Here is an 18,338-nt window from a genome sequence, read left to right on the forward strand (position 1 = left end):
CAGAGACCAGTCTTTTTTTCTGCGCTCTGATCTGTCTCCTGCGCTTGGCGCTTCTCCGTCTCCACGCGGGTTCTCCGCATCCAGCGCGGCCTGGATCATTTCTCATGCGCGCTGCCTCATTTCCGCATCCAAGTAATGGTCTTTATAACGCGGATCAAGCACATTCGCGATGAAGTGCAGAGGATCCGAAAAGATCTCAATGAGACGTGTGCTAACAGACTCTATAAGACTGTACTTTTCGGTGCATCCCTAGAAATGACTAATAATAGAAGTAATGAAATCGGCTTTGTTTACAGCAGACTGGAAACTCCAGATACCAATAGAAAAAGAAAGCAGTGTATTAGTAGATATAGGCAAAGTGTGCAGGTTGTTAAGATTGCACTGTATACATTGTGTGATGTGTGGTTTGCGAGTGGTAGTGATAGTAGGGATCTGGAAACACATAGTAAGATTTGGTTGTGAACAAAAAAACAACTGAAACAGAAATGAAACAAGGAGAAGGAAAAAGAGATTAATCGAAACAATACTTAAAGGCGGGTGAAATGCTATTTCATGCATACTGAGTTTTTTACACTGTTAAAGAGTTGGATTCCCATGCTAAACATGGACAAAGTTTCAAAAATTAAGTTGTACGTTTGAAGGAGTATTTTTGTTCCAAAAATACCTCTTCCGGTTTGTCACAAGTTTCGGAAAGTTTTTTTTTCGAGTATGGGTCTGTGTGACGTTAGATGGAGCGGATTTTCCTTATATGGGTCCTAAGGGCACTTCTCCCGGAAGAGCATGCGCTCCCGTATAGCAGAGCACTGAGAGCAGAGACATTCACTGATCAGAGCGAGAGACCGAATTGTCACAAAAGAAGTGTGTTTTTGATTGCCAGGGCAAGACAACCCTTCACAGATTAACCAAAAAAAAAAAAAAAACAGCATTAAGGGACCAGTGGATGGAGTTTATTTTTACAGAGCATCAACGGAGTTGTGCAAGTGTTTTTGTCCTCACGGTAATGTCACAGCTTCCAAATGTTCTTAACACAAAAGCCTACTCGCGCTCGTGATTCTTTAGCTCCGCCAACACGTCACGCCTCCAGGCGCTCGTGTTTCCCGGGAAAAATCAGTAAAGACTATCTTTCTCTTATAAATATAATAAAACTAAAGACTTTTTGGAGTTATGAAGGATGCAGTACTACTCTATAGGTACTTAAGATTAACAGGATATTGAGTGAAAACGAGCATTTCACCCCCCCCTTTAAATTCCCTGCCGATGTCCCTGCCCGGTGGAGTCGCATGGAGTCGATGGTCTTTACACTCTTCGGTATTCACACGAGGAGGGCTTAACTGGAGGGCTGCCGTGACCACTGCCGCGGTATATTAATCTTTTTTTAAACCCGACAAAACGGAAATTGAATTCAGCTGAATGTACTTTACTGTTTATCACAACAAAGGTCTAAGCAAGCGCACACCACTGCCAACGTATGCCATAGAGTATGAGACCAAACGCAGCATGTCTCAACACAGTAAACAAACAAGTGTTTCCTAGCAACTGCGCTAAACACTAATGAGACAAGAAATAAATACACTTATAATCTGCTTTTAACTCCCGCTGATTTAACTGCTTCTCACTAAGGGTATTTCTTTACACTTTCTTGGCTGGCGCTTGAACACACTTTACTGCTTATAACAACAAAGGTCTAAGCAAGTGAAACTTATCACTGGACTTCAAGCAGCTTGGGCTATGAGCTTTTCCAACCTTTCTCCAGACTCTGGGATCTTGGTCTCCAAATTAAATAACAAACTTGCTCTTATCTGAAAAAAAAAGGACTTTGGACTAATGGCAACAGTCCATTTCTTCTTCTCCTTAGCCCAGGTAAGACACCTCTGATGTTGTCTGCGGTAAAGGAAAGGCTTAACAAGAGGAATACGACAACTGTAGCCAAATTCCTTGACACCTCTCTGTGTGGTGGCTCATGATGCCTTGACCCCAGCCTCAGTCCATTCCTTGTGAAATTCTCTAAATTTCTTGAATCCAGTTTCCTTGACAGTCCCCATAAGTCTGCGGTTGTCTTGGTTGGTTGTGCATCTTTTTCTTCCACACTTCGTTCCACTCAACTTTCAGTTAACATGCTTGGATACAGCACTCTGTGAACAGCATGTTTATTGGCAATTCATTTTTGTGATTTACACTCCTTGTAAAAGGGTGTCAATGATTGTCAGAGACCATTTTGAAGGCTCAGGAAACCTTTGCAGGTGTTTTGAGTTGATTAGTTGATTGGCATGTCATCATATTCTTATTTGTTTGAGAATTGGTGGGTTTTGTTAAATGTGAGCCAGAATCATCACAATTAAAAGAACCAAAGACTTAGACTACTTCAGTCTGTGTGCATTGAATTTATTTTATAATATGAGTTTCACAATTTGAGTTGAATTACTGAAAAAAAGAATTTTTCCTCGACATTCTAATTTATTGAGAAGCACCTGTAGATAACCAAAAAATTAAGAAATGTAGAACGTTTATTAGCAAAACGAATAAAAAAGCTTGGAGGCGCGGCATACACTTTGATGTCAAAATAAAATAACACAAAGTTTAAAAAGTATAAATCAGCAAACAATGTGAAACCAATTAAATAAGAAACAATTATATATAAAAAAAAAATCCAAAATCACCTTAGATAAACAGCAAAAGTCAACAGGCTTTTCAAAAGCCAAGATTTTGCAAAACAGGTGCTTTTGCATTTCTTCTTGATACTACAGTAAATCATCCTCCATCGTCTTGTCTGTCTCACCTCACTCTTCTTGTCAGTCAGCTTGAATCACTCTCCTCACTGGATAAATAAAATCAGATCTGTGATGCGACCCGTTCGGCGTGCTGCAAATTTAGTTTTTAATTGTAGTGTCTGTTCTTTTACTGAATTGAATTATTTTTATTACTATTTTAAAAAAATTGAAACGATCTTGGGGGTCGGTACCATGGTGTGAAAGTGACGTACCCTGTATTGTGGCTTAACACCGGTATCACCGTCTAGACTATTTATCGCTGCAAGCCTATAGTGAATGAAAACTTTTGTTCTTTATCATTGTTCTTTTTTTTTGTGCTCAACAATAACACTGAATTGTATACGCACAATATCGGTAGGTCTAGTCTGATCAATACACGTTCCAGCAGAAAATGCCAGTATTGGAGCGATACCGATACTGAGTATCAGATCGATGCATCCCTAATAGTAAATAGCTATTTTAATTTGATTGTAGTTTTTAATTGTATAAAGAAGTTTATACAATAAACTTTTGACTACTGAAAAACGGTAATATACAACAATCTGAATATGGAGCCTTATTGAGGTCCCATATCTCAGAGATTGAATGATACATGGCCTTGAAAATTAAGACTCCAAAATAAATATATTTAAAACATATTTAATATATTTAAATATATTAAATACTACAGATATAGGCAAGTAATATTTTAGAAAATAATACTTATGGCATTCAGATATCTATGTTCAATGCAGTTGTTTTGAAAAAAAATAAACAAGATATCTCTGGCACTGGACCATATAGGTCCTTAAAGAAGAATATACTAAAAGGGAAGTTTGGTAAGACCCAATATCCATTAAGATATCTTTAATACTTTTTGAGTTAAAGGACTGCAAACTTTGGAGAAAAAACGTTTTACTGAATTTTTGAAACTTGACCATTTTTGAATTCCATTGACATTGATTGAAAGGATTAATAGCACAATGAAGTTGCGATTGTAAATTGCAGTCTGTAAGACGCACTTTGCAGAAAAGGTGCGTTCACAAATGTAGCCTGATCCAAATTCATATCAAATAGTCTATCAGCGCAGATAAACAGTTGTGCATTCAAATTGAGTTCAAAATATGTCCCAAAGCACCGGAAAAATTACCATGAATGTGACAGAGGGAAATAGTAAAAATATATTTGAATTATTTACTAATAGAGTGTTTTCTGAGTCTGTACCCCAAGGATGAAGTTGCCTGACTCGTCATCTCCTCATTAGACGCGCCTCCTAAACGGATTATGATTGTATTGAGATTTTTTGTTGTTTGTTTTTATTATTTCGTTAAGTAGTAATTAAAAGCTTTCTATAGATATATTTATCATGTCTGTGAGGCATGTATTCGCTGAGTTTCGGTATATTTTTGTAAGCTGTTACTACACAGAGCCGTTGTTAACTGAGTAGATGCAAAAAAACACTGAAAATGAAGTGGATTTGCGCATCTTCTCTATTAACAACGGCTCTGTGTAGTAACAGCTGCTCTATGTGAAATCACGCACCTGATGGAATTAACCGCTGATTAGAGAACCGGCTTTACTGACGAGATACGCATAACGATCAATTCCCCCTAAAAAAACTGAAAAATATTCTCAGCTCTTTTCAACATTAATAATAATAATAATGATAATAATAATAATAATAAATGTTTTTTGTAGAAAATAAGATTGTTAAAAGGATTTCTGAAGGATTGTATGACTAGAGTAATGATGCCAAAAATTTGTTTGAAAGTGAGCTTTGATTGTTCTAATAAACTGTTTAACTGCTCCCCCAAGTGGATATTAAATTATGGTGTGGGATAATTAAATATATTCTTAATAAACTACAATCATAAAATTATATAGATTTATTTTGTTCTCACATTCTTTCTTGTAACTCATCCCTCACAGTGGCACAGCTGAATGAGAGGCTCATTATGCAGCTCATTATGCAGGCCTTTGTCTTCTCAGGTGTAATACACACTCACAATGATATTTATGATTCTACTCGATTCTACTATGATTCTTACCTACAAAAAGTGTCTTAGAATATTTAAATTAATATATTGTTTTCTGTAAGTGAGTAAACAAGATGATTTTCACATAGTTTAGAAAGAAAAAATGCTAGGATACAAACTCTAATAGACAGACCCTTTGTTTACACTCTCACAACACTTTAATGTTAATCTGTGTTTGTTCACTGTACTGATAACTAGCTTCTTGCACAAATTGTGCCCATAAAATCCACAGAAAGCTCTGCAGATCTCCTCAGAACTGGAACACACCCGTCATTCACAAAGCCCTACACATCCCCACTGTCAGCGACTCTCCTGTTCTTTCTGACAATATCCCATTAAACTGTCACTTATGACTCTTCCTTCGCTTCAGCTATATGTTTTCCATCCTAAAAACAAGTGGCAGTGTTGTCTCTGAAGTGTAGACCCAGGCAGTCCACATCCATCTATGCCTTTTCCTTTGAGCCAATAGTTCTATAGCCCCATTCACACCAGTTTGTCAATGGTTCATGCTGACATAAAATCATTTTTGTGTTGTTAAAGAGCCAGTAAGATGAAAATTCTAAGCTTCCTATCACTTTTTATAAGTCCTGTACAACAGGTTTAAATCCATCCAAGGTTAAAAAACATTGTCATTTTGTCAATATATCATTTTAAAATTACCTCAATTCTCAGAGATCCCCAAATGGTTCGCGCGAAGCTGTTCAAAAGATTCAGTTTCCTTAAACCCCACCTTTCGGTAGTATACTGTGTTCTGATTGGTCAACTGACATAGACACTTTTGATTGGTTGTTCCGCAACAACTTCACGGTAAATAATGCGTTAGCATCTTTTTGGGTTAAATTATGTCTTATTCCTCTCATCGCGAAGCAAAAAGTAAAATAAAAAACTTGAACAGTCTCGCTGTTTTTTCTTCTGTGTGGGCATATTCAAACCGCGCGCTTCAGTTTGAATCTTAATAGCGCGTTCAGCGCGGGGGCGTAGTCACATTAGATATAATGAAGGGAGACGTGAAAATCGGACATCGCGTTGTTTTCATATGGATTACTTTATCACAGAATATTTTCGGCAGCACTTGTTTCGTTTTAAAGTAGACATGTCAAGCTTTCTATAGATATCTCTCTCATGTATCTTCGTTGAGTATTCACGGAGTTACACTTCATTTTAATGACGTGTTTGTAAATGAAGATCAGCGCAGAAAAAGGCTGCAGACAGCACACATACTGATAAGACGCTCGGGAGAAAACAAACACATAACTGTATAGTCATACTTACAGGTTGTGATTCGGAGATGCTTGTTGGTCCAAATAAAGTTGGTAATGAACCCTCTTTTATGGCCAAACGCTTTGGAAATCCCGCCTTGAACTCACAGAGATTAGAAAAGATTTGTTGTACTGCTCTGTTATTGTGGTAAAAATGAATTTTAACCATTGGTTCTTCTGATCTTCATTCTTTGGCAGTGAAAATAAAACAAACTTGCCTTTACAATTAAAAACACACCGTCTCCTCGACATGACGCTATCACACCAACCAGAGCGTCTGTGTGGGGGGGTGGGGCAGGTAAGAGTTTTGTTTCTCCCAAGACGGTAGGCGGAGATTATTATGCAAAGTGTTCTAGTGACGTACATAGAGATGGGCAAAATATTTGAAATCTATAACTACTCGTTTCAGCGATTCAGAGTCGACTCCTTACTTTAGAAGCCAATAACTTTATAAATCGTGTACTTTTTGGTTTAATTACTTGGCACATTGTTTACACTGATGGCCAGCTACATCATACACTGTAATACAGGTAATTTTTGATTTCCCATCTGCGTGGCTCTTTAAAAGTAAACTTTCTGGAGCTAAAAAATGTATATAAATTGCACCAACTAGTTATGTTGCCAGAAGTCACCAATTTTTAGGTTGGAAATACACTGGGCAATGTGTTGAGCAAAGCTGCCAGGCAACTTTAGGAAATGCTGTTGTCAGCGAGCAACCAGGAGAGACACAGGGCCAACGAATGATCTAAAGTATAAAAAAAGTGTTTAGATGAAAAGATTCAGTGCCAGTGAGATGTATTATGAAAGCATGATGTCCTGTAAGTTCTCCTCCACCGCATTGTTTAGTTCTGTGAAGATCCGGCTGGTCTTTAGTTATGTCATTTGCCGAAGATAAAAGCATTCCCTGTAACTCACTTTATCTTGGAAGCTTGAGCCAAGAATCACACAGTGCTCATTTGAGCTGTATCTTGTACGACTATTTCATACACTTCATTGCACATTAAGGATAGTGTAATAACTGCACAAGCTGTGACAAGTATTCACTTATTTTTGTAATAAAATGTTGATAATGTAAAATTAATTGATAATGCAATCCAACTGAGTATAAAAACTTACCAAGTGATGAAGTAATATTTGTTTTGTATATTGGAGGTTGTCTAAAGCTAGCATTACATATATACAGTTGCATGCAAAATGATTCAACCCCTTTGACCTGCAAGGCATTTTGCTGTGGTGAACATAATTTATGAAAACAATTTAACAAAGGTATCAGTAAAGTATTAGAGAAAGTTTGTTAATACACTTTTGAGTGATTATGAGAATGGAACACTGATGAATCATGATGAAATTCAAATTGGCTCTAAACATTAATGTTAAAAATTATTCAACCCCCCCAAAACTCAAATTTTGTGCAGAATCTTTTATTCTTTATAATCACCAATAAGCGCTGTAAGTCTGTAAGTGCTTAGAAGCTTACGTCACCTCTGTACTACTGTCTTGGCCTATTCACCGCCTGAAAAAGCTTCCAGATCACTGATAAGTTTTGGTTTTCACATTTACCACTGCTTTATTTAAATTCAACCAGATATTTTCATTGAGAATTAAATTCTGGAGACTGAACAGGCCATTCAAGAACATTCTATAACTGATCACTGAACCAAGCAGTAGTAGATTTGGATGATGTACTTTGGGATGACTGTCCTGCAGGAAAGTCCATTGATCATCAGTCTTTGCACCACATGCATCATAATTCTTGTCAAAATGGCCTGATACCTCAAAGAATCCATGATGTCCTTCATACGGTAATGATTTCTACTTCCTGATTTAGTTAAGAAACCCCATAACAGGACTGATCCACCTCCAAGTTTGAGGATGGAGATGGTGTTCTTCTGCTTATGAGCTTTGCCTTTTTTTGCAGCAGACATACCGGTGATCCATGGGTCCAAAAAATTCTAGTTTGGTCACATCACCCCATAAAACATCCCCCCCAGAGCTCCACAGGTCTACACAAAAGAATTTTATCAAGTTAAAGTCTGCCTTTTGTTCTTCTTGATCAAGAGTGGTATTCATCAAGATGTCTCAACATGAAGGCCATACTTGTCTAGTGTTCTTCTTATTCACTGCATTGAAATGGTTTTCCTCCTTTCATCGAGTAATCTTGCAAGTCTTTGGCTTAACATTGCAGATTTTTTTCAATTGCTCTGATTAAACATTTTATGATATTGTGCTTTTTCTTCAACACCCCAAAAGGTTTTCTGGTACAACACACTTTAAGCTAAGAAATAAGGCTGAGAACTGTGTCTCTATGAACTTTTAATGTCTTAGAAATCTTCATAAGTATAGCCTTAGCCTTTCTAAAGTAATACAACATTTATTCTCTTTAGCTTTCGTGAGATCTCTGTTGACATTTTTGCTACTGAACTTCAGCACATGCATGGGCTAACTGTATGTGTAACGGCTCAAGCTAATTCTGTTTTTAATAGAGTTTCTAAAAGCTTTATTGTGTTTTGAGACTGTTTAATTCCCCACCTTGCAAATTAGTGATCTAAAAACAGCAATGTTGAATAATTATGACATAGCAGTATTATTAAAAAATCTTATAACTAAAAAAATATTACATTATATATTGACAATATCACTTTTAATATCACAGTGAACTGTTATAGATGCAATTAAAATTTTATCCTGGATCTTCAGAAAAGCTTGTATTTGTAAAGTACGGCAGGGCTGAGTAATTTTGATTGCAACTGTATAGAGCGATCCGGATCTCTGAGTACAAGGAGCATGTGCAAGCTATTTTTTTTACACATGAACAGTTTCGGTGTGACTGTATTTATGTATATCATGTCACTCTTGGTGTGAATAGGCCTTTAACCTCAACTACGCAAGACAAAATCATTGGGAGAGACACATGCTTGTGTTTAGCCACACAAATGAATGTTTGCCAATGCCAGGCCTGTGTTTTTGTCATGACTCAAAGAGTCCATTGACCCTCACGGCTGAAGATTAAACCGCTTCTTCTGAAATTAGAGATCTTTCAATTGAAGCAGTCAGCAGATAGAGGAAGTCCATCTGCTTGAAAGCCTGGACTTGTGCTTCAGTGCTTAAATTTGGTAAAGACCATTAAAGGCATTTAGATCACAGACTCAAGTCCTGCTGGAGAAAATTGCAGCCGTGTCTTTTATGTGTCGCACTCATTTAGATCAGATTAAAGCTTTGTGCTTGCGGCTCTTCTCTGATGTGGCTGTGTTTGCTTTCAGTCAGTCAGGTGTTGACATAACAGTTCTCCTGCATTTTCCCCCCTTTGCTTTTTCTTTTTGTCTTTAATATGTTGTTATTGAACATTGTTTGAAGTATTACTGCTTTTTTAATATATACAATCATTATGTCTATATATAGTATTACATTTGAAACAGAAGGTTTCAGAAAGGAAAATGCACATGCTTCCTCAAGCCACAGAATTTGATATTTGGGCTTTTTTTTATTCACTTTAATACTTTATCTCTGCTTGTATATAAACTTTTCAGATGACTGATGTAAAATGAAAACGCTAAATTGGGTGACTAACGAAAACAAAACAAAGGTTTCTTTCTTTTTTGCCTTATGTAACATAAAGTAGTGAAATATATTTTATGGCCATGAAAGTAATGACACTGAATGGTTCAGACCACTCCATGTTTGTCCACCTGATGGCGATCTTCACTAAACGTTGGCTCCCCAAGCATGTGTGAGTTGAGAGAGGTTTTAACACAGTGAATGTTCAGACAAGCATTTGTTGTGGTTGTTATGTGTGTAACAGATCTGAGAGCAGTGAGACATGCTGATGAGAACTTAGTGCTGCAACAGGTTGTTTTTTTTTTTCTTTTATTCATATAGTGCTTAATGCAATGCATATTGTCAAAGCAGTTTTACAATGATAAATAGGAAAACGTTGTTTCAATGATGCAACCATCATTTTTGATTTAGCTATAAAAAGAGGACAATAGTAAACATTTTCCAGGTAAAGTCAGTTCATTGACTAGAAAACCAGTGCTTTTATGTGTGCTCATATTTACCATTGTTTCACAAATATCCATAGTCATTACAATAGAAAGTGGCAAAATTGAGAATTTTGCATGAGGGCGAAAGATTTTCCCACAAAGATTCACTACAGGTAGGTCATGTCAGTTCACGACATTGACAAGCAACACAGCTACTTGGTTTGAATGTGACTTCTGTGTGAGCTGGGTTTTTATATCACTATACTACTGACATTAGACAATGGGCCTTTTTTTTCTAATATGACACCTTTACTGACCACCTAGAACCTGCTAGCGACACCCTAATTATGCTAATCTTTCAACTAATCAGAACACATGCGTCGCTTACTAGCAACACCATAGCATCTTCTCAGAATGCCCTAACAATTCATAGCAACACCCTTGTGGACACTGAGATGTTGTACGTGTTGATCATTTAAAGGCCTAGTTGCCATAGTTTCCTCGTGAACCTTTCCATCTGTTTGTCTGGGTTTTATGTGTTCACCAGAAACATTGTCCAGAGTCTCCTACCGTTGCCAAATGTGACAGCGGCAGCAGCAACGGCCGTAAGAGACATCAGATGTGTTGCTGAGTCCAAGGTTTGAGTCAAGTACGCATGAATGCTTTGGCCTTGAGTTTTTAAGTGGTGTAGATGAGGACGTGTCCCTGAGGCCGAGGCCGTTCTGAGCAGCTGCAGGTCAGGACACAGGGCTTTAATCAGGCCGCGGGGCAGCAGCACCTCCACAATCTGCCCCCACAGCTCTTTGATCCCTCACTCTCATCTGATTCAATTATCCCCATCCACCTGTTAACGGCCAGGCGCCAATCACAATGGCTGGCCCTCATCTGACAGCTCAAAGGGAAGGTAGACTGTGTGTGTGTGTGTGTGTGTGTGTGTGTGTGTGTGTGTGTGTGTGTGTGTGTGTGTGTGTAGTATGCAAGCAGTCCAGCAGATTCAGCTGCAGTGCCCTTTTAGATCTGTTCTTTGATGTAGTGTGCAGATATAGAGCTATATATATATATATATAGTAGGGGTGTAACGGTTCACAAAATTCACGGTTCGGTTCGATACGATACACTGATGTCACGGTTCGGTTCGGTTCGGTTCGATACGTTTTAGATACAGCAAAATGTAAAAACATCTCAACTTTTCAGAATGCCGCAAGCGCACCGCGGGTCATGTGACAAGAACTAACCAATCAGCTTCATCCTTTCCCGTAACAACGTTGAGAGCTCAGCCAAGATGAAGGATCAGCTGATCATAGTTGTATATGGATTGCAATTTTGAAATAAATTTAGTAGCAGAGCTACTGCAAGCGATTTTTAGAGCTGCAAATCCATTTATCCTTCGCTGAAATTTCCGCGTCTCATGGAGAGAGCACGTCATTGTTGCTTAGCAAAGACAGACGCCTCATGAGCGCTTCTGCCCAAGCGCTTTGGAAAGGAGGAGAAAGACGCGCTTAGCGTTTTCCATGCGTTTTTAGGCACGATATGTGAACGGCCCCTAAGGCGCTCGCTCACTCAGCACGCGCTGAAGGCTCGTTGCAAAATGTCGAATGCCTTTAACAGACCAGAAATATAAGATCCTAAAATAACCAACAGGTCTGGTGTTTGGGTTGGATTCCCTGTAAGCTATAGTTTCTAAATGCTGCAGGGATAGTTTGCTGCGTGCATGTTTCTCCTTTTTTTCGTCTTTTCCCAGATAGTACTGACGCATATATCCCAGATATTCCCGCTGGTGTTTTTTTTTTTTTTTTTTTTTATTCCCGCTGGTGTACCCTGTCATGTTGCAGATGCGACATACCGTTGTTTTTTTTTATCCACCACTCTCTTGCCATCACCATTATAGCTTAAAGGGAATCCAAAGTGCACCCAAACACCAGACCTGTTGGTTACTGGAGGATCTTCTTTTTCTAGTCTGTTAAACGCATTGGCCATTTTGCAACGAGCCTTCAGCGCGTACTGAGTGAGCGAGCGCCTGCTGAGTAGCCTAACATAAACATATAAGATGGTGTTTTTTTCTTCTTCGGGAGTGTCAGGGGCGTTGCCTGTTACGTTGTTTGGGTTATTGGGCTACCTTGTTGAACGCATATCATTATATTTCTCTCTCTCTCTTTTTTTTTTTTTTTTCAAATATAATTAATTACTCCAACGAACCGTTCGGTATACATAATGCGTACCGCGTACCGAACCGAAAGCGTCGTACCGAACGGTTCAATACGAATACGCGTATCGTTACACCCCTAATATATAGCTCTACAATTTTCATATGTATATATATTAGGGGTGTAACGGTTCACAAAATTCACGGTTCGGTTCGATACGATACACTGATGTCACGGTTCGGTTCGGTTCGGTTCGATACGTTTTAGATACAGCAAAATGTAAAAACATCTCAACTTTTCAGAATGCCGCAAGCGCACCGCGGGTCATGTGACAAGAACTAACCAATCAGCTTCATCCTTTCCCGTAACAACGTTGAGAGCTCAGCCAAGATGAAGGATCAGCTGATCATAGTTGTATATGGATTGCAATTTTGAAATAAATTTAGTAGCAGAGCTACTGCAAGCGATTTTTAGAGCTGCAAATCCATTTATCCTTCGCTGAAATTTCCGCGTCTCATGGAGAGAGCACGTCATTGTTGCTTAGCAAAGACAGACGCCTCATGAGCGCTTCTGCCCAAGCGCTTTGGAAAGGAGGAGAAAGACGCGCTTAGCGTTTTCCATGCGTTTTTAGGCACGATATGTGAACGGCCCCTAAGGCGCTCGCTCACTCAGCACGCGCTGAAGGCTCGTTGCAAAATGTCGAATGCCTTTAACAGACCAGAAATATAAGATCCTAAAATAACCAACAGGTCTGGTGTTTGGGTTGGATTCCCTGTAAGCTATAGTTTCTAAATGCTGCAGGGATAGTTTGCTGCGTGCATGTTTCTCCTTTTTTTCGTCTTTTCCCAGATAATACTGACGCATATATCCCAGATATTCCCGCTGGTGTTTTTTTTTTTTTTTTTTATTCCCGCTGGTGTACCCTGTCATGTTGCAGATGCGACATACCGTTGTTTTTTTTATCCACCACTCTCTTGCCATCACCATTATAGCTTTAAGGGAATCCAAAGTGCACCCAAACACCAGACCTGTTGGTTATTGGAGGATCTTCTCATTTCTAGTCTGTTAAACGCATTGGCTATTTTGCAACGAGCCTTCAGCGCGTACTGAGTGAGCGAGCGCCTGCTGAGTAGCCTAACATAAACATATAAGATGGTGTTTTTTTCTTCTTCGGGAGTGTCAGGGGCGTTGCCTGTTACGTTGTTTGGGTTATTGGGCTACCTTGTTGAACGCATATCATTATATTTCTCTCTCTCTCTTTTTTTTTTTTTTCAAATATAATTAATTACTCCAACGAACCGTTCGGTATACATAATGCGTACCGCGTACCGAACCGAAAGCGTCGTACCGAACGGTTCAATACGAATACGCGTATCGTTACACCCCTAATATATATACATATGAAAATTGTAGATTCACACTGAATGCATCAAAACTATGAATTAACACATGTGGAATTATATATGGAATTATATACATAACAAAAAAGTGTGAAACAACTGACAATATGTCATATTCTAGGTTCTTCAAAGTAGCCACCTTTTGCTTTGATTACTGCTTTGCACACTCTTGGCCTTCTCTTGATGAGCTTCAAGAGGTAGTCACCTGAAATGGTCTTCCAACAGTCTTGAAGGAGTTCCCCGAGAGATGCTTAGCACTTTTGGCCCTTTTGCCTTCACTCTGCAGTCCAGCTCACCCCATCATTCTCCTTCTTGGTCAAATATAGCTATATATATATATATATATATATATATATATATATATATATATATATATATATATAATATGTGTGTGTATATATATATATATGTGTGTGTGTGTATATAAATTGTTTCTTTTTAGCCCCCATCTGGTTGGCATGCTGCACTACAGCTCATGCCAATGTTTGCACCCTAGTTTACATTTGTTCTCTATAAAATGTAAGACTAGGATGCCGGATTTTTGCAATTGCAGTATGTTGAAGATAGTATGTCAGATTTCCTTAAGGCATCATTCCACTAACCAATTTTTCAACTGATTTCTAAAATTAGTTTATGGTACATTCACATAGGGCATTGAAATCGACAGTTAGCGGAGGGAGCTGACGCAAAGCTTGATGCTGACGCCACCGTCATAGTCACAACAGCCAATCACATTGCTTTTCTGGTTTTGCATGAACGAGATAAGTTAACACCTGTGCTGGGGTATTTACACAAGGCAATCTGATTGGCTAATGCCTTAAGATGTCACGCCCACAGATTGTAGTTGAACGTTTGAGGAATGTGGCACACAAAATTGGAAGCACTTTAGGAGTTTTTAAGTTGACGTCAGATTGGCTGTTTTCTAGAGAATTTCTGGGAGATGTGTGTGTCGCATTCTTTAAAGTTCCGCCTGGAAACAAAGATGCTATGCCGCCCAACTTACTTTGTGTTGCACCTGTGTGATACTCTCACCATATTTTTTTTTTTTCAATTAAAATAACATCAGTAATCAAAATAATTCAAATTATATCACAACCGACATGTAAAAACAAGTCATTAATTTGCATCGGAGGGGGTGGGACACCTGACTCACTCTGACTGAATATAATGTTAGTCTTGGCAAGCTACTGGTAGCTTGTGACCAATGTGTTGGAGACCTCTGCCCTGAACACTACTCGGCACAAAACGAAACATGATTGGTTGCTTTAACTGTCAGTCATTTGGCCTCTTGAGTGGGCCTTGACCATTCAAAGCAGGCGAGGTTCCCAATCCAATGTTGCCAGGTTCATGGTTTTCCCGCAGAATTGGGCTACTTTAACAATGTTGCAATGGATTGTTTTTCATGTTTGTAAGTTGAAGTAAACCCAATAACCTAATTTAGCCCTTGGAATTCAAATTTTACTGGAGGATCTGGATAATTTTTCAGCTTCAGCTGCAAGCAATGCCAGTGATGTGATGCAACAGATCCAAAATTTTGTCATACTTTTGTCATACATATTTAGTCATACTTGTTTACAAACATTTATTTTCTCTGAATGCCATTACCTGTGTTAAATTCCTTTAAATTGCAGTTTAGCAATTCCTCTTATTGTCAGTTCAATCCAGTGCCTTCTGGCCAATTCGGTTTATATTGGTGATTTGTGAACAGAGGTTTTTTTTATTATTATTATTTTTCTTATCTTTAATTTTTATTTTATTATGTTTTCTTTCTTTTTTATTTGGTTACACTTTTTTTGTGTTTAACAAACCATTGTGACTTTTGCCTCAATAGGCTTCTAATTTGCTGTTTATAAATAGTTAGTAGTTGTTAAATGTATTTGGTAGAATTAAGGATGTGGGTCTTGCATAATATAGTATGTGCTTTTGTAAGTAATAAACAGCCAAAATATTAGTAATAGGCATGCTAATAAGCAACTAGTTAATAGTGAGAATTGTTTCCTATACTAAAGTGTTACTTGTTTTCTTGACTGACATTACGTACAGTCATATACATTAATGGGATGGAAGTGTGAATTGCCTAATAATTCAGTTAAGTTCAGATTTTGCCTGGGGCTTTTGTTCTTATTTCTGTAAGCTTTGTGTGAGTAGAAATGTGCTGAAAAATAATAATGAAATTTAAGGTTGCCAATTGGTATGGTAATGCTTATACGCAAATGCAATCTGCACACTTCAAGATTTTGACACATTAGTGTGTAAGTACTGCTGTATTGTTTTATTGCACACTTAAAAGTATGCTCTTTCTTGTCCACATGTGAATATATTTCATATCATAAATATCTAAATGCAAGCATCATTGCTATAAGCATATAAATAATTGTAGGCTGTACATTTAGCTGTGTGATTGACAGCAAAATAAAAACACTGCAGTGCTTTTAAAACAGCTTTCTGATGTGTCTTTTAGGCTAGAGCTTAATAGTAAGTCCAAACGAAACCACAGAAAAAAGAAAATAGAAAAAAGAGGGTTTATGTGTCTCCAAACACTTGTCAAGACTTTCATATAGTCATCACATCCTCCCTCTCTTCATCATTTGACTAACGGGGGATTAGTTTAATTAGTTGAGATTTGCGTTAAGCATTCATAATTAGCTCGAGAACACGTTCTTAATTTGCCCATGAAACAAACGTGTCATGGCTGTCGAAATCACCGACATCTAGTCAGACGAGTTTCAGCCTTTGAAGTTGTCGTTGGTGGCCTCAGCGTAGCTGATCAAACTGGAATTATCTGGGCAAAGAAAGAAATCACAAATATCAGTGAACTGGAAACGATATCCTGCATAATATATGCCCCCAACTGGCATGAGTGTGTGAGTCTGCTGGGAACTTACAAGGACTAGAAACCATGAACCATGTGTGTTTTAGATGTGTTAAAGATGATGCAATTATTTCCATTATTTGTGTAGAAAATAAGCTTTTTTTGCTTACTTGTGTAGCAAATTAGTTTTAGCTTCCCATAGTAGTAACAGAAACTTAGCAGAATTAAATTGATGTCAACTACTCACATGTCATTATAGTTGCAGCGCCTACTGCCACGAATCCTAAAAAAGCTTTTTTTAATTCCGTGACGCCCCATCAAGCTTTCGCTGGATCCGCTCCTCTGCTATCAATGAGAGGAACTTCTGTACTTCCGCAACACACAACGTAACCTTTTGGTTGTTAAAAAAAAAGTTGCGCGCGTTCAAAAGAGTTGAGTTCGATCCTTCGCTAGCTGTGTTCTAGTTCAGTCTAGGTAGTGATGATTCTTTCCGGCCAACCTGTGATCAGCAGAGTTTACACTTCAGGTTTTGGTAACAGTACAGTTCACTTGGAACCTCAACTGAGGTAGTACTAAAATAAGTAACAGGTACTGTACCCATTGGAAAACCCCCCAAAAGTTATTTGTACCGAGCCATACCATGCAGTGGAAATCTGCCATAAAAAAAAGCTTGACTTTGAGGCAGTCAATAATCTAAGTCAAAAATCTAATTTCTGTGGCGCTCATACCTCTCGGAGGTCAAAAAGCAAATGGTGACTTTGTCTTAGAGCATGGTATTTAAAATATGTAATTTGATTTGAACATTTAATATACACTCTCAATTAGATCATCCGAAGACAAATTCATAGAGACCAAACATGGTATAGGTAAGGTTACATGAATGAGTGGTTCTATCATAAGCATGCATAAAACAGTATATAATACAAAATACAATATACAAGAACAGTATTAATATACAAAATGACCTGAAGGATATATGCGTTCATTTAAAAAAAAAAAAAAAAAAAAAAAAAAACATTAAAATTAAAAATTTAAATTATCTATTAATGAATTAGTAAAAAGTAAATTTTTATGGGCATTATGTTTTTCCTATGGGTGAAAGTGAGAGGGAGAACTCACGACATGCCATAGCAACCAATGGCCTGGGGTTATTCACAGACATCTCGGTACCCAGTATGGTTATTGGGTGAGGGGTCTGTGATTATTTGTTAATCTATTGAACAATTGATTATTTAAATCTAATGAACAATTGTGTGTCTGATTGGTCCAAATGCTATATCTGCATGCCTGTGAATGTCCTAATGGAGACCAAGGCATCAAAGAAAAGAATGATGCATCTAGATTATGCATGTGGATTTTGAAACATTCATGTAGGTACTTGTATGATCTAGTCTAAGGGAGCTAAAAGTTATTTCTTTTCCACAGGAAGAGGAATTTGTTCAGTAGTAAGTCACCAACCAGACCCCTGTCCTCAAGTCCCATCAAACGCGATACCAAGGATGATGTCAAGATGGTAAGAACTTAAAACTGTCATGAAATCAACTTCCAGATTCCAACATTGCAACCTTAACACAATGTCTGCACAAGTTCTTATAGCTTTGGGCTGTAACCAGGAATGCTCCCATGTGTCGTAGTTTTTATCTGATATGGGTTCAGACACCTTCCTTTAATGTGAGTTATTTGCTCTTTGTGAACTATCCACTTCCCACAGTCCTATTAAGTTCCCTGGAAACATTCAAATTATATAGAGCTCTTAAAGAGCTGGATTCTTCTGACAAAAGACCAGCGCCTGAAAACAAAGAGTATGTCATGTGACGCTCTGCAGGAATTTACTGCATGTGAAGGAGAAAGCAGAAATAATGTGGAAATGTCAAACATCTGGTGTGCCACGAGGGGAGTATGACCGTATCTACAGCCATCTCTGTTACTTGATCAGTCTCTCTCTCTCTCTCTCTCTCTC

The 18,338-nt window shown here is 38.1% G+C and overlaps 1 protein-coding gene across 6 annotated transcripts in view; it reads left to right on the plus strand.

Annotated features, from left to right (window-relative positions):
* Positions 1-18,338, plus strand: part of cep112 (centrosomal protein 112) — a 177,916-nt gene that overhangs the window by 13,284 nt on the left and 146,294 nt on the right. For 5 of the 6 annotated variants that reach the window (XM_052552539.1, XM_052552544.1, XM_052552541.1 and 2 more), the window contains exon 5: positions 17,804-17,891. In XM_052552539.1, the coding sequence (XP_052408499.1) occupies positions 17,804-17,891 (88 nt within the window). Of the gene's footprint in view, positions 1-9,869; positions 9,889-17,803; positions 17,892-18,338 lie in introns of those variants that run through there. The other variant, XM_052552545.1, reaches the window with a different exon arrangement.

This window comes from Carassius gibelio, chromosome B3 (assembly GCF_023724105.1).
Source record: "Carassius gibelio isolate Cgi1373 ecotype wild population from Czech Republic chromosome B3, carGib1.2-hapl.c, whole genome shotgun sequence".
Lineage (NCBI taxonomy): Eukaryota > Metazoa > Chordata > Actinopteri > Cypriniformes > Cyprinidae > Carassius > Carassius gibelio.